At 39.7% G+C, this 14,621-nt stretch overlaps 1 protein-coding gene across 2 annotated transcripts in view; it reads left to right on the top strand.

The window, feature by feature from the left end:
- fhod3a (formin homology 2 domain containing 3a) overlaps nt 1–14,621 on the top strand; it is a 67,530-nt gene that overhangs the window by 44,195 nt on the left and 8,714 nt on the right. The window contains exons 17-25 of one of the 2 annotated variants that reach the window (XM_084131174.1): nt 532–690; nt 1,375–1,557; nt 3,043–3,162; nt 3,799–3,960; nt 4,698–4,888; nt 5,439–5,643; nt 8,886–8,909; nt 9,805–10,003; nt 10,827–10,985. In XM_084131174.1, the coding sequence (XP_083987300.1) occupies nt 532–690; nt 1,375–1,557; nt 3,043–3,162; nt 3,799–3,960; nt 4,698–4,888; nt 5,439–5,643; nt 8,886–8,909; nt 9,805–10,003; nt 10,827–10,985 (1,402 nt within the window). The remainder of the gene's footprint in view (nt 1–531; nt 691–1,374; nt 1,558–3,042; nt 3,163–3,798; nt 3,961–4,697; nt 4,889–5,438; nt 5,644–8,885; nt 8,910–9,804; nt 10,004–10,826; nt 10,986–14,621) is intronic. The other variant, XM_084131175.1, reaches the window with a different exon arrangement.

Below are 14,621 nucleotides of genomic sequence, written 5' to 3'. Positions count from 1 at the left end.
AATTAATACTGTGAGAATTTCATATTATAATTTTTTTTTTCAATTTATTTAGTTAGTTTAACCTCATATTTATTTATTTATTTATTTATTTTTACACTGTTTATACTTATTATTTTAAAGCAATTTTTATTTAATTTAGTTTGATCAATTTTATTTTTATTTTATTTCAATCAAATGTTTGTATTGTATTTCTTCTTCAAAAATATTTATTTATTTTAATCAATGTATTTTAATATAATTTATTAATGTATTTCTTATTTATTTAAATGAATAAATAAATACAATTTTAACCAAATGTTTGTATTAATTATTTTTTTCTTAAAAATATATATTTTCTTTTAATCAGTGAATTTTAATCTAATTTATTAATTTATTTCTTATTTATTTAAATAAAATTGTATTTATGTAAATACATTTTTTATTGGAATCAAATTAATTTGGTTAGTTTAATCTTATTTGCATATACCCTGAGACAGTGGTCTGACAATATCAGTGAGCTGTAATATCAGATGATGTTTGTGTGTTGAACAGAAAACGGCAGCGGACGGGAAGCGGCAGGAGATTATCATCCTGGATTCCAAACGCAGCAACTCCATCAACATCGGCCTGACGGTTCTTCCTCCGCCGCGCACCATCAAGACCGCCATACTGAACTTCGACGAGTACGCGCTCAACAAAGAGGGCATCGAGGTGCAGGATCTCATGCATTTGTTACATTGCACATTTTAGAATGTTAGATTGTAACATTTTGAGTGAAACAGAATATTTTAAATGTAACATTTGTAAATGAATAAAAGTGAATAAAAAAGGGATATTTAGAATATTAGAACATTTTTCTGAATGAAACAATATTTAGAATGTTACAGTTTTAGAATATTTAGAATGTTACATTTTTGGAATATTTAGAATGTTAGATTGTAACATTTTGAGTGAAACAGAATATATAGAATGTAACATTTCTGAATGAAACAGCATGTAGAATGTTAGAATGTAACAGTTCTGAGTGAATAAAAAGTATATTTAGAATGTTACATTTCTGAATGTAACAATATTTAGAATGTAACATTTCTGAGTGAATAAAAAAATATATTTAGGATGTTAGAATGTTACATTTCTCAGTGAAACTGAATATTTAGAATATTATAATGTTACATTTCTCAGTGAAACTGAATATTAGAATGTTACATTTCTGGAATATTTTAGAATGTTAGAATGTTAAATTTTTCAGTGAAACAATATTGTGTGGGAAACATTTTACTCATTCTCATCTGATTTTGAAATGCAAAAATATGGGTGTAAAATCTCTCTCTCTCTCTCTCTCCCTCTCTCTCTCTCTCTCTCTCTCTCTCTCTCTCTCTCTCTCTCTCTCTGTAGAAAATCCTGACGATGATTCCCACGGAGGAAGAGACGCAGAAGATCCAGGAGGCTCAGCTGGTGAATCCCGATATTCCCCTGGGAAGCGCGGAGCAGTTCCTCCTGACGCTGTCCTCCATCAGCGAGCTCTCGGCACGCCTGCAGCTCTGGGCCTTCAAACTCGACTATGAAGCCACCGAGAAGGTGAGCGATCATTCACTCGTGTGTCAGAGCGTCAAGGAAACTGATGGAGTAACAGTGGCACCAGCATTTATCAGGTTCAAAAGTTTGGGGTCGCTAAGATTTTTATGGAAACTGTCATACATTTTATTTTTCCGGATTCTTTGATGAATAGTAAGTTCAAAAGAAAAGCATTTATTTGAAATAGAATCGTTTGTAACATTATAAATGTCTTAACTGTCACTTTTGATCAATTTAATGCATCCTTGATTAATAAAAGTATTCATTTCTTTTCTCATTTGAACAGTAGTACATGCAACTATATTCTACCTCTAAACAAATGGACAAAAGTGCTACTTAAATGCAAGTTAAACGCAGGGTTATTATAGTTAACAAAATAAAACCACAAAAAAAAAAACATTTTGTAAAAATATATATATATATATTTAAGCTAGTCACCAAGGAAACATTTTCTCATTTTCATTTAGTTTAACGATGTACTAAATAACTAAAACTGTAATAAAATAAATAAAAACTATATTAAGTTATATTAAAAGAAAAAAACTCAATGATAATAAAATAACAGTGGTTAAATGTTTTCAGAACAGATCAATGTTCTGAAATTGTCACAGGGAAATCGACCTTTGAACTTACGCATCACCTTCACATTGAGAGGTGGAAACGGTTTGAAGGCGTTCGTGAAGATTGCAGATAACTCTCTCTCTCTCTCTCTCTCCGGTAAATTCCTCAGGTTTTCCATGTTTTATCTGTCCTCTGACGCAGGAGATGTTCTCAGTCTAATTGAGGGGAACATCGTGTGCCACAAACTAAACACTAATAACGAGAAGCACATTTGTTTTCCCCTCCATCTGAGATCCTGCAGAAACAGTCACCTGTGTCTAGATCATAGACTGTATATAATATAGGCGTAGTGTGTGTGACGTCACCCGTAGAGTTTCTGAAGAGCATTTTTGAAGCTCAAAGTGGGCGGAGCCGGCCGTCGCCATCTTGGCAGCGTCACTCCCGGATAACCGGAAATGTGCAGCGAGGCGTATTAGCTGAGGTGACGTTACGCTAACAGACAGCAGACAAACGCTAGTAGTGACATCAGCGGCAATCCACCTGTCACTCAAGTGGACACGCCCTTAATTATGCAGAACTTTAAGGCTTAATATAATTTAAACGGATGAGTTATAAAAAAATTCCCCCCCTCACAGTCGTCATGAAGGGCAAAATTAGCTTTATAGACCAAACCACTTTTTGCACCAGACTGTAAACATGTTTTATTCTGCTGTAAAGTTGGGCGTTTTAACATGCGGGACTATGGGACTGACTCTCTTCTGCAGCCGCCCTCTAGTGGCCAGTCCATGTACTGCAGTTTAACTCACTTCAGTGTTGATTCAAGAGAGAGACGGGAAGGTTGCAGCTCGATTTGTAGCTCATCTTCCGTGTGACATTATGCATTTAACAGCTCAGTTAATTAACGATGCAATGTTTCCGCTCTGACAGGAAGTGGCTGAGCCGCTACAGGACCTGAAGGAGGGCATGGATCAGCTGGAGAAAAACAAAACGCTGCGGGTTATCCTGTCCACTCTGCTCGCCATCGGGAACTTCCTGAACGGCTCTAACGTGAGGTTTTATCACGACACACACTTAAAGGTGCAGTGTGTACATTTTAGCGGCAGGACATTCTAGTGGTGAGGTTACGAATTGCACACAACAGAAGTTACGGTGGCCGACAGGAAGTGATGTCGTCGTCTGAGACAGCAGAGAAGAGCCAGTTAATCAATAAGCTTTCTTTACAGAGATAAATTAAGAAATTATGTTTACTTAATTATTCAGTAAAAAGATGTTATTGCGAATATTATTGTTACTTGTTCATATCATTGTGTCAGTGTTTTAGTCGCTTCTTATCATGAAGAACAACAGTAACGAAACACGTTTGTCCGTTCAGGGCCACTGTAGAAACATGTCGATGTAAGCGGACCCGCGGTGTGTGTAGAGAGAAATGCCTCATTCTGAGCTAATAAACACATAACGGTTCATTATGTAAGGTCTTTATACACCACTGAAAACATATGTATATGATATTGCATTTCTGTCAACAGATCCTCCTAAATATTACACACTGCACCTTTAAATATTCCATACATTTGTGGTTAAATTCATTATATTACAAGCGTTCAGTTAGCGTCAGTGGAGGAGCGTTTGCTGTTATCTTTGAGAGCTGTGTTTTGATGTTCAGTCGTGATCATGTGTGCGCAGGCGAAAGGCTTCGATCTGAGTTATCTGGAGAAGGTTCCTGAAGTGAAGGACACGGTGCACAAGCAGTCTCTCCTGCATCACGTCTGCGGTCTCGTGGTGGAGAACTTCCCCGAGAGCACAGACCTGTACTCCGAGATCGGAGCCCTCACGCGCTCCGCCAAGGTACGACACACACACACACACACACACACACACGCACTCTCACACACACACACACACACACACACACACACACACACACACACACACACACACACACACACACACACACACACACACACACACACACAGAAACACACTATGTTCAGGTCTGCCTTACTCACACGTGCTTTACTGACTGTTTAACATACGTTTCTAAACCTGTGATGAATCTGAGTCAAAGTTCAAATCTAGGGGTGACCGAGATTTTTCCATAGCTGCACCTATACATGCATATACGCATATATATATATGCCTAAACAAATCAAACTAAGGGAGAAAACGCACCGGATTCAGAAACAAAAGCTCCAAACGAGTCAAGTGTGAAAACGCCATAAAATGAAAATATTACAATAAAAGGTAATTCAGAATATGTCTAAATGTCATAATCATTTGTTAACAAACAAGTATTCATTACTTCAATGAGCTCATTGTTTCTGCAGTAAATTATTACATTGTTTAAATTAATAATTTTTTTGCTGTGACTTTGCATGTGTACATTTCTGAAATGCATAACTTAGACAGTTTCCTCTGATAACAGATCTCTCAGAACTGTAATATACACTCATGCTCTTTCTGTAAAGCTTTTATTTGAAATGATGTGTGTTGTGAAAAGCGCTATACAAATAAATGTGAATTGAATTGAATAGAATATGAGTGAAAGCTGTAGAAGTATCTGGTTGACGTGTGTCGTTCTGCAGGTGGATTTCGATCAGCTGCAGGAGAGCCTGACTCAGATGGAGTGGCGCTGCAAAGCATCATGGGATCACCTGAAAGTCATCGCAAAGCACGAGATGAAGCCGGCGCTGAAGCAGAAGATGTCGGACTTCCTGAAGGACTGCGCAGAGAGAATCATCATCCTCAAAATCGTCCACCGCAGAATCATGAACAGGTGAAGCGGAGAAAACAAGTCTAAGTCTAATATATATATAAAACAAATTTGGATTTCATATTTTAATTTCTTATTCAAACAAAATCATGTGTCATCCAGCATCTCCTCTCTTCCTCTTTCATCCTCATCACCATAAATGTGTTTTAGACAGATCAATACTGTACACTGAACATCAGAAACTGTAGGATGTTGGAAAATAAGAATGTCTTTTCTGTTAATCAAATGCTTTTTAATCTTCGTTATTGCTTCAATGCAAATGAACAAGTGTGTATGTGTAGTGTAGTGACGTGTGTGTTCATGTAAGCCAGATATGAGCAGATTCTGTGCAATACACTGTATTTAATATATCATGATGAATCACAAGTATTTGCGCTAAATCTGCACAGATTTGACTTTGACACGAACTTCCCCAGCAAACTGAGTAAACATAATAAAGTAACACGCCTGATTGGCTCGTGATTTGACAGCGTTTCCCATGCGTTATTTCTGTTGGCGGGTGTTAGTTTCACACCCTGATCCAGATGATTGTGAATGTGTGTTTCCGCACCAGGTTTCACTCGTTTCTGCTGTTCCTGGGACACCCGGCCTACAGCGTCCGGGACATCAGTGTGACGCGCTTCAGTAAGATCATCAGCGAGTTCGCGCTGGAGTATCGGACCACACGCGACCGGGTCCTGCAGCAGAAACAGAAACGGGCCGATCACAGAGAGAGGAACAAGACACGCGGAAAGATGATCACAGACCTCAACGCACAGGTGAGCTTCACTGCAGACCTCAACACACACAGGCCTCAACACACTCAGGCCTCAACACACACAGGCCTCAACACACACAGACCTCAACACACACAGACCTCAACACACACAGACCTCAACACACACAGACCTCAACACACACAGACCTCAACACACTCAGACCTCAACACACACAGACCTCAACACACACAGACCTCAACACACTCAGACCTCAACACACACAGGCCTCAACACACTCAGGCCTCAACACACACAGGCCTCAACACACACAGACCTCAACACACACAGACCTCAACACACACAGACCTCAACACACACAGACCTCAACACACACAGACCTCAACACACACAGACCTCAACACACACATGCCTCAACACACTCAGGCCTCAACACACACAGGCCTCAACACACACTGACCTCAACACACACAGACCTCAACACACACAGACCTCAACACACACTGACCTCAACACACACAGACCTCAACACACACAGACCTCAACACACACAGACCTCAACACACACTGACCTCAACACACACAGACCTCAACACACACAGACCTCAACACACACAGACCTCAACACACACTGACCTCAACACACTCAGGCCTCAACACACACAGACCTCAACACACACAGACCTCAACACACACAGGCCTCAACACACACAGGCCTCAACACACACAGGCCTCAACACACACAGACCTCAACACACACAGGCCTCAACACACACAGACCTCAACACACACAGGCCTCAACACACACAGGCCTCAACACACACAGGCCTCAACACACACAGACCTCAACACACACAGGCCTCAACACACACAGACCTCAACACACACTGACCTCAACACACACAGACCTCAACACACACAGACCTCAACACACACAGACCTCAACACACACTGACCTCAACACACACAGACCTCAACACACACAGGCCTCAACACACACAGGCCTCAACACACACAGGCCTCAACACACACTGACCTCAACACACACTGACCTCAACACACACAGACCTCAACACACACTGACCTCAACACACACAGACCTCAACACACACAGACCTCAACACACACAGACCTCAACACACACTGACCTCAACACACACAGACCTCAACACACACAGACCTCAACACACACAGACCTCAACACACACTGACCTCAACACACTCAGGCCTCAACACACACTGACCTCAACACACACAGACCTCAACACACACAGACCTCAACACACACAGGCCTCAACACACACAGACCTCAACACACACAGGCCTCAACACACACAGACCTCAACACACACAGGCCTCAACACACACAGGCCTCAACACACACAGGCCTCAACACACACAGACCTCAACACACAGACCTCAACACACACAGGCCTCAACACACACAGACCTCAACACACACTGACCTCAACACACACAGACCTCAACACACACAGACCTCAACACACACAGACCTCAACACACACTGACCTCAACACACACAGACCTCAACACACACAGACCTCAACACACACAGACCTCAACACACACAGGCCTCAACACACACAGGCCTCAACACACACAGGCCTCAACACACACAGGCCTCAACACACACAGGCCTCAACACACACAGGCCTCAACACACACAGGCCTCAACACACACAGGCCTCAACACACACAGGCCTCAACACACACAGGCCTCAACACACACAGACCTCAACACACACAGGCCTCAACACACACAGACCTCAACACACACAGACCTCAACACACACAGACCTCAACACACACAGGCCTCAACACACACAGGCCTCAACACACACAGACCTCAACACACACAGACCTCAACACACACAGACCTCAACACACACAGACCTCAACACACACAGGCCTCAACACACAGGTGAGCTTCACTGCAGACCTCAATCAATCAATCCAATCAATTTTTATTTATATAGTGCCTTTACAACAACCAGAAAGGTGCACAAAGCGCTTTCCATAAAACACATAAAAAAGGCAGCAGGATATAAAAATTGCAAGTTAAAGCTAATTTAAGTAGTTAAAACAAAACAGGTGGTTACGTGTTGAAAGCCTTCCTGAAAAGAAACGTTTTTAACTGCGATTTAAAAACACTAAACACAGTTACGTTACGAAGGGGAGTAGGTAAGGCATTCCACAAAGTAGGTCCCTGGATGGCAAAAGATCGGCCTCCAAACTTTGTGCATCTAAACTTAGGGATAATCAAAGAGCTGTTCTGAGCGGAGCGGAGGGTTCTGGCAGCTTGGTATACAGTGACCAGCTCGGAGAGGTATGCCGGGGTCAACACCTCAACACACAGACCTTAAAATCATTTGTATTGTAATTTTAGTATAGTATATACATTATTTTTAAATTTAGTGTAGTATAGTGATTTTATTATAATCATTTCATGAGCTCACGGTCCTCTTCCACTCCTCAGAGTATTAGTGTGTTGTGTTCGGTGCGATGGTAATCCTCCTGTAAAGTGGAATATGATGTGTGTGTGTGTGTGTGACAGCTGGTGTGTGACACAGATCCTCACACACTTCTCATGTCAGTGAGCGCTAATATTCCCCGCAGGCCTGAAGAAGCCGTGATGATGTGTTTGAGCGTTTATTCTGGCCTCTTCAGATCATCATTCGCTCGCCTCTATTCACACTCTGGCGTGTGTGTGTGTGTGTGTTTTAGCTGATGGTTTATCCCGGATGAGATATGGCTCGACGTGAGTGAGTTTGCAGCTGTTTAAACACAGAGACATCGGGACTGAAGTAACACATGGAGGAGCAGCTTCTGTGTCCGATCAGTTTAACTCTTGCGATGCTTCACTTCTACGTCCCTGAAATGCTAATAATTGGGAACAAGTGTTGATGAGCTCTGAATCATCTGAGAGCTCACGTACAGGACCTGTTTGAGAGCTGTCAGTGATTTAATTATTCACTGATGTGAGACTATGAGTCTCGTTATTCTCGTCATTTATATCATGACACTGTTGTGATATTATTCTTGCAACTTTGACTTAAAACAAACTTGACAGGCTAAGAACGTAATTGTGCTCTGAAATCCTCTTTAGTTATGAACAAATGAATACCAAACAAAAAGAATAAGAATATGATCAGCCAGTTATTGGCTTAAGTAGGTCTCTGCTGATTCGCTGGAGAGACTCAGTGGTGATCCAGAATCACTGTAAGCCGTCTGTTCATTCTTCGTTTCTCTCTCTCTCACCACAGACTGATGATGAAGAGGACAATGAGGTATGAGCGTGTGTGTTCTGCTCTCTGTCTGCCAGATATTAACCGTTAATGTCTTAATAATTTGATGATTGTTAAAGCTCACAGCATCACTGACTGTCTCTCTGAATAACCCTGTACAGATTTACTAACCTGGAAATGCACACGTTGTCTTGATTTGGTCTGGCGTGTGTGTGTGTTATCTTGAGAGTTTCAGGTTTATGTCAAAACCTCTGTCTGTTGTGTAGATTATATATTGTTAACTGCAGTCGATCTGTGCTAATGATTCTTTACATCAGAAATTCCCAAACTTTTTTTGTCAGCCAAACCCATTTGACCTGAAATATTTTCTCGAAGTTGCAAAAAGATTTTAGGTTTAATATTTATTCATCAACACATTCACATGTTCATGGTTTTCTGATGTCAGTTAATGGTCACATGACATGCAGGTAAACAAATAAACTATGTATGTTTTAGTGTTTTATATTTATTGTTTTTATTTTAAAAGGACTAATTTCTTTTAATCTTTATTTTAATCTTATTTATTTAAAAAAATATGATTTCATTAATTTTATTGTTTTATTTTAATATTACATATTTATGAATATATTAATTTGTAGTATTTAAATTTTTTTAATATATTTTTTCATTTTACATATTTATATTATTATTTTTATTTTGATCACTTTTATTTTAAATTTATTTATTTAACAACATTTTTATGATTTATTCATTTTACTAAGTGTTTTGATATGATTTTATTAATTATTAACTATTTTCGTCATCTCATGAACCCCAGTGATATATTACAAACCCTGTTATATATTACAGACAGTAAACTAATTTTTCCAAAAGATCAGGCAGCTGTAATCATGTCTAAAGACGTTGTTGTGTAGTCAGTGACGGTGTGTGTGTGCAGGCGGGTCGGGTGTGTGTGAGCAGCAGTGCTCCTCCTGTCGGGCCGCAGACGGAGCCGCAGGGTTTGTGTCACGCTGAAGACACTGCTGAACACGAGCAGATGAAGGCGGTGCTGAAGACCAGCGTTCAGAGCAGCGACAGCAGCGACACCACTGTGGTTCCAGTCCTGCGGACACGCACACGCACACGAGCCAGCAGAGGTGAGACACACAGCATTAAAGGGATAGTTCACCCAAAAATGAAAATTAGTCCATGATTTACTCTGCCTCAAGTCATCCTAGGTGTATATGACATTCTTCTTTCAGACGAATACAATTAGTATTAAAGTGCATCTATCCATGATAAAAGTGCATCTATCCATCATAAAAGTGCATCTATCATCATAAAAGAGCATCTATCCATCATAAAAGTGCATCTATCCATCATAAAAGTGCATCTGTCCATCATAAAAGTGCATCTACCCATCATAAAAGTGCATCTGTCCATCATAAAAGTGCATCTGTCCATCATAAAAGTGCATCTGTCCATCATAAAAGTGCATCTATCCATCATTAAAGTGCATCTATCCATCATTAAAAGTGCATCTATCCATCATTAAAGTGCATCTATCCATCATTAAAGTGCTCCACACTGCTCTGGGGGGTTAATAAAGGCCTTCTGAAGTGAAGCGATGCGTTTGTGTAAGAAAAATATCCATATTTACAACTATATCGACTAAAATAACTATCTTCCGGCAGACGGTAACACTTGACCCTGACGCACAATGTATTGACGATAGATGAGGATAGAGCAAAACACCAGTCAAAACGAGTCTAATTAGAGTCTAAAACAACAAATTTTTAAAGAGAAATGTGGGAGGAGCTTGAGTTAGTGTTTGCTTGCACCGCGAGAGGCTCAAAGCTTACGCTACTCCTCATAGGTCAGTCATGGGCTGATGTTCATTTTGGGGTGAACTATCCCTTTAACATGTAGACCTGCATCCTCCTCATGTGTGTGTGTGTGTGTGTGTTTCTCTCTCTGTAGGACGCACCGCATTGGCTGCGGCGAACGAAGAGTCCCGGTGTGTGACGGACGACGCTGCCGATGACATCATGGACAGGATCGTGCGTTCGGCCACTCAGAGTCCCAGAGAACGAGTGCAGCCTCGCGAACGACGACGCTCGCGCCTAAACCGGAAATCATGTAAGTTAATCTCTTAAAGGATTAGTTCACTAAGATAATTCACTCTCCCACACGTCATCCAAGATGTTCATGTCTTTCTTTCGTCAGTCGTAAAGAAATGAAGGTTTTTGAGGAAAACACTCCAGGATGTTCCTCCATATAGTGTCTTCAATGGGGTCCAGTGGGTCGAAGGTCCAGATGTGAGTTTCAGTGCAGCTTCAAAGTCTCGACACGATCCCAACGAGTCTTATCTAGACAAACCAGCGGACATTTTCTAAACAAAATAAACATTTATATAGTTTTAAACCACAAATGCTGGTCTTGCACTAGCTGTAATGCGCCACACATTACGCGATCAGGTTGAAAGGTCAAGCGTGCTCCGGTTCAGAAATGTAGAGTAGGGCGAAAAACTCCTCCGACATCGTTGTTTTACCTTTTATTTATACTTTTTTTTGTAAATGGTGTTGGACTTAGTCTTTGCACGTTCACTTTATAAACCCAGGTCTGTTCTTCCGCCTACGTCACGCTTGACCTTTCAACCTGATTGCGTAATGTGTGTCGCATCACAGCTAGTGCAAGACCAGCATTTGTGGTTAAAAGTATATAAATGTTTATTTTGTTATAAATGTCGGCTGGTTTGTCTAGATGAGACTCTTATTCCTCGGCTGGATCGTGTCGAGACTTTGAAGCTGCACTGAAACTCACATCTGGACCTTCGACCCACTGGACCCCATTGAAGACACTATATGGAGGAACATCCTGGAGTGTTTTCCTCAAAAACCTTCATTTCTTTTCCACTGAAGAAAGAAAGACATGAACATCTTGGATGACGTTGTTATCAGGACATTTTAATTCTGAAGTGAACTACTCCTTTAACCCTGTGAAGCCTGACATATGAAGTAAGTCTTTCTGAAATGGAACAGTTTAGACTTTAGACTAAATGTGTGTTTATAGGGTTAACCCTCTGGGGTCTGGGGTGTTTTTGGGGTCCTTGAGATGTTCTGACATGCCCTGACATTTGTGCTTTTTTCAGTTGCTTATAAACATATTAATGGCAAAGGTGTAATTACATAGCCTGGTAATACCAAACTCTGCTACTTCGCTTTGCTTCGTAGACAGAGTCTGGCATATCATAATTGAAAAGCGTTTTCTTTCTCGCGGGGGGGCGCTTGTCTGAAGTTTAAAATCATTGGTTACCCGTAAGCCAATCACATAACGTTTGGTTATGGCGTGTGTTATGCGCATGCTCAGCCGCATCTAACTTCCACTGTAAACACATGTATGATGCGAAAACAAAACCAGCGAGCGAAATACCGGAGTGAACATGGCTGTGAACGACTTCTGCAGATTATTGTGAAGTAAATCTACGCATCCACGGTACAATCAGCCCGCCCTAAATCAGCTCTCAGCCCGCCCTCTGTTTGTTGATTGGCCGGCTGTTTTCAGGCCAGAGGAAAACGGAAAGCTATGACGCTGTCTCAGACTGAGTACAGAAGCGAAATGAATTGAGCGGAAGTACGAAGTCTGATGTAGTCAGGCTAGTAATTACACTCTATTTAGCACAAACAGGGCTACCATAATATGTGAGCAACATGAATGTACATGTTTGTATTTTTGAGAAAATAATGTTTATGCATGGTTATTGAAAAAGCTAAAAATGAAAGTTTCTGATATAAGGCCACAAAACACATAGTAAATATGTGTCAATAAGACTTTTGACTAATGGATGTCCTCGCCTAGAGTTTTTTCTTCAAAATGATCTGAAAATCATCCTGCCTAATCATTCACATAAAACGATACATTGATTTAAGTATTGTAAGATACTTTTTTGTTTGGAAAGGCAATATGCGAGTGGGTGTCAACGATCCAACACCACGATGAATATTGAGTGGTTCACACCTGAGGAGACAATGGGGCCGCATAATGAGGCTGCATACATAATGAGCCTTTCATTCAGGTGTGTGACTGAGCCACAAGAAAGAATGCAAGGACAAAAAAAAAAAAAAATTATATATATATATTAGGGCTGTCAAAGTTAGCGCGTTAATAACGCGTTAACTTAAAATCATATTAACGGCACTAATTTTTTTAACGAGCGATTAACGCAGCGCATATTTTCTGTTTGACCCGTGGCCCAACCCCTAGTTGGAGAAATGGAGATACACAGTGTTGGCAACTTAGCGACATTGCAGACCCCTTTAGCGATTTATTTTCCTTCAACAAAGCGCCCAAACCTTATTTAGTTTCTGAGAATCTACCGGTACCGCTGGTACTGCTCTCTCAGCACGCGCGCGCGCCTCTCTCTCTCTCTCTCTCTCTCTCTCTCTCTCTCTCTCTCTCTCTGCGTCTCGCGCGGAGGAGCAGCGCTTTAATTCAGTTAAACAGATATTATGTTGCTTCTCTAATTTTACAGATATACACGGATATTGTCTTTAGCTTATGTGTATTTGATTTCACCAGACGACGGCTCGATTATCAGAATTTTTGTGCAGATTAACGTCTTGGAAGGGAGAGCTGGTTATGTTTATTGGGTCGCGTTTCAGTCACCATTTCAAATTCATTCCGTTGTTTGACAACAGAAACAGTAAAATATACCAATGAAAACAGTTTTATTGAGAATTTAGCTTCATCAAAATGGGCACAGAGAGAGACAAACTACAATGTAATAATAAATGCTAAATGAACATTTGACTGCCCTGTCAGGCAAAAATCTAAAAAAAAAATTGTTAGTAAATTGCTCAGTGCAAAGAAAGAGAAGTAATGGGAACATGGTATTTCTTTGTTCTTTCTACATGTGTCTAATAGACATGAACAAGTTCTTTGAAAAAACATCTATGACCTTTGAAACATGTCTCGTCTTCATGCTCTATTGACTATGGTTTCAATAATAAACATACATTTGCATAAAGCATCTATATTTATCCATGCCCATGTTGATTAGAGTATTACAAACTTGAAAAGTATTAATTTAAGGTATATTTAGAACAAATAAAAAAATGTGCGATTAATCACGAGTTAACTCACGACAATCATGCGATTAATCGATTAAAAAATGTAATCGATTGACAGCCCTAATATATATATATATATATATATATATATATATATATATATATATATATATATATATATATATATATATATATATATATAATTGGTTCACAGTTGCTGTTTTTTTTTTCTTCACAAATTGTACTTGCAAATTGTATAATATCCAAGGTAAACATTTCTAGTAATTGTGCAGTTAATTCTCATACTGTATTTTCAGATTTGGAATATATTCTCTACCCAAATGTGTCACTAATAAAACACAATCAAAATTATTTAAAGAGAAGGCTTATATTGACCTTTTAAGATTTTGTTTACATCTATCCTTATATATATATATTTTTTTTTTTTGCTATTTTATTAAAAAGGTTCTACAATTACAACAACAATTAAAATTGTAACAGTATTTCCAGTGTAATCTTTCTTTGTAAAAACTAAAGTATACTTTTTATCATACGTATTTCAAAGTTAAGGATCCATTAGTTTGAATATAGCCTACATTGGAACAAACACTATAATAACATCTTAGTTGATAACTTTATTTTTGACAAAACATAGTATATATATATTTAACATATGAGCAGAAATTGGCAACATTATAAGCTTATT

The sequence above is a fragment of the Abramis brama genome (assembly GCF_963993115.1).
Source record: "Abramis brama genome assembly, chromosome: 12".
NCBI lineage: Eukaryota > Metazoa > Chordata > Actinopteri > Cypriniformes > Leuciscidae > Abramis > Abramis brama.
The sequence above is the reverse complement of the archived record's forward strand: the minus strand, read 5'-3'. Positions and strand labels throughout refer to the sequence as shown.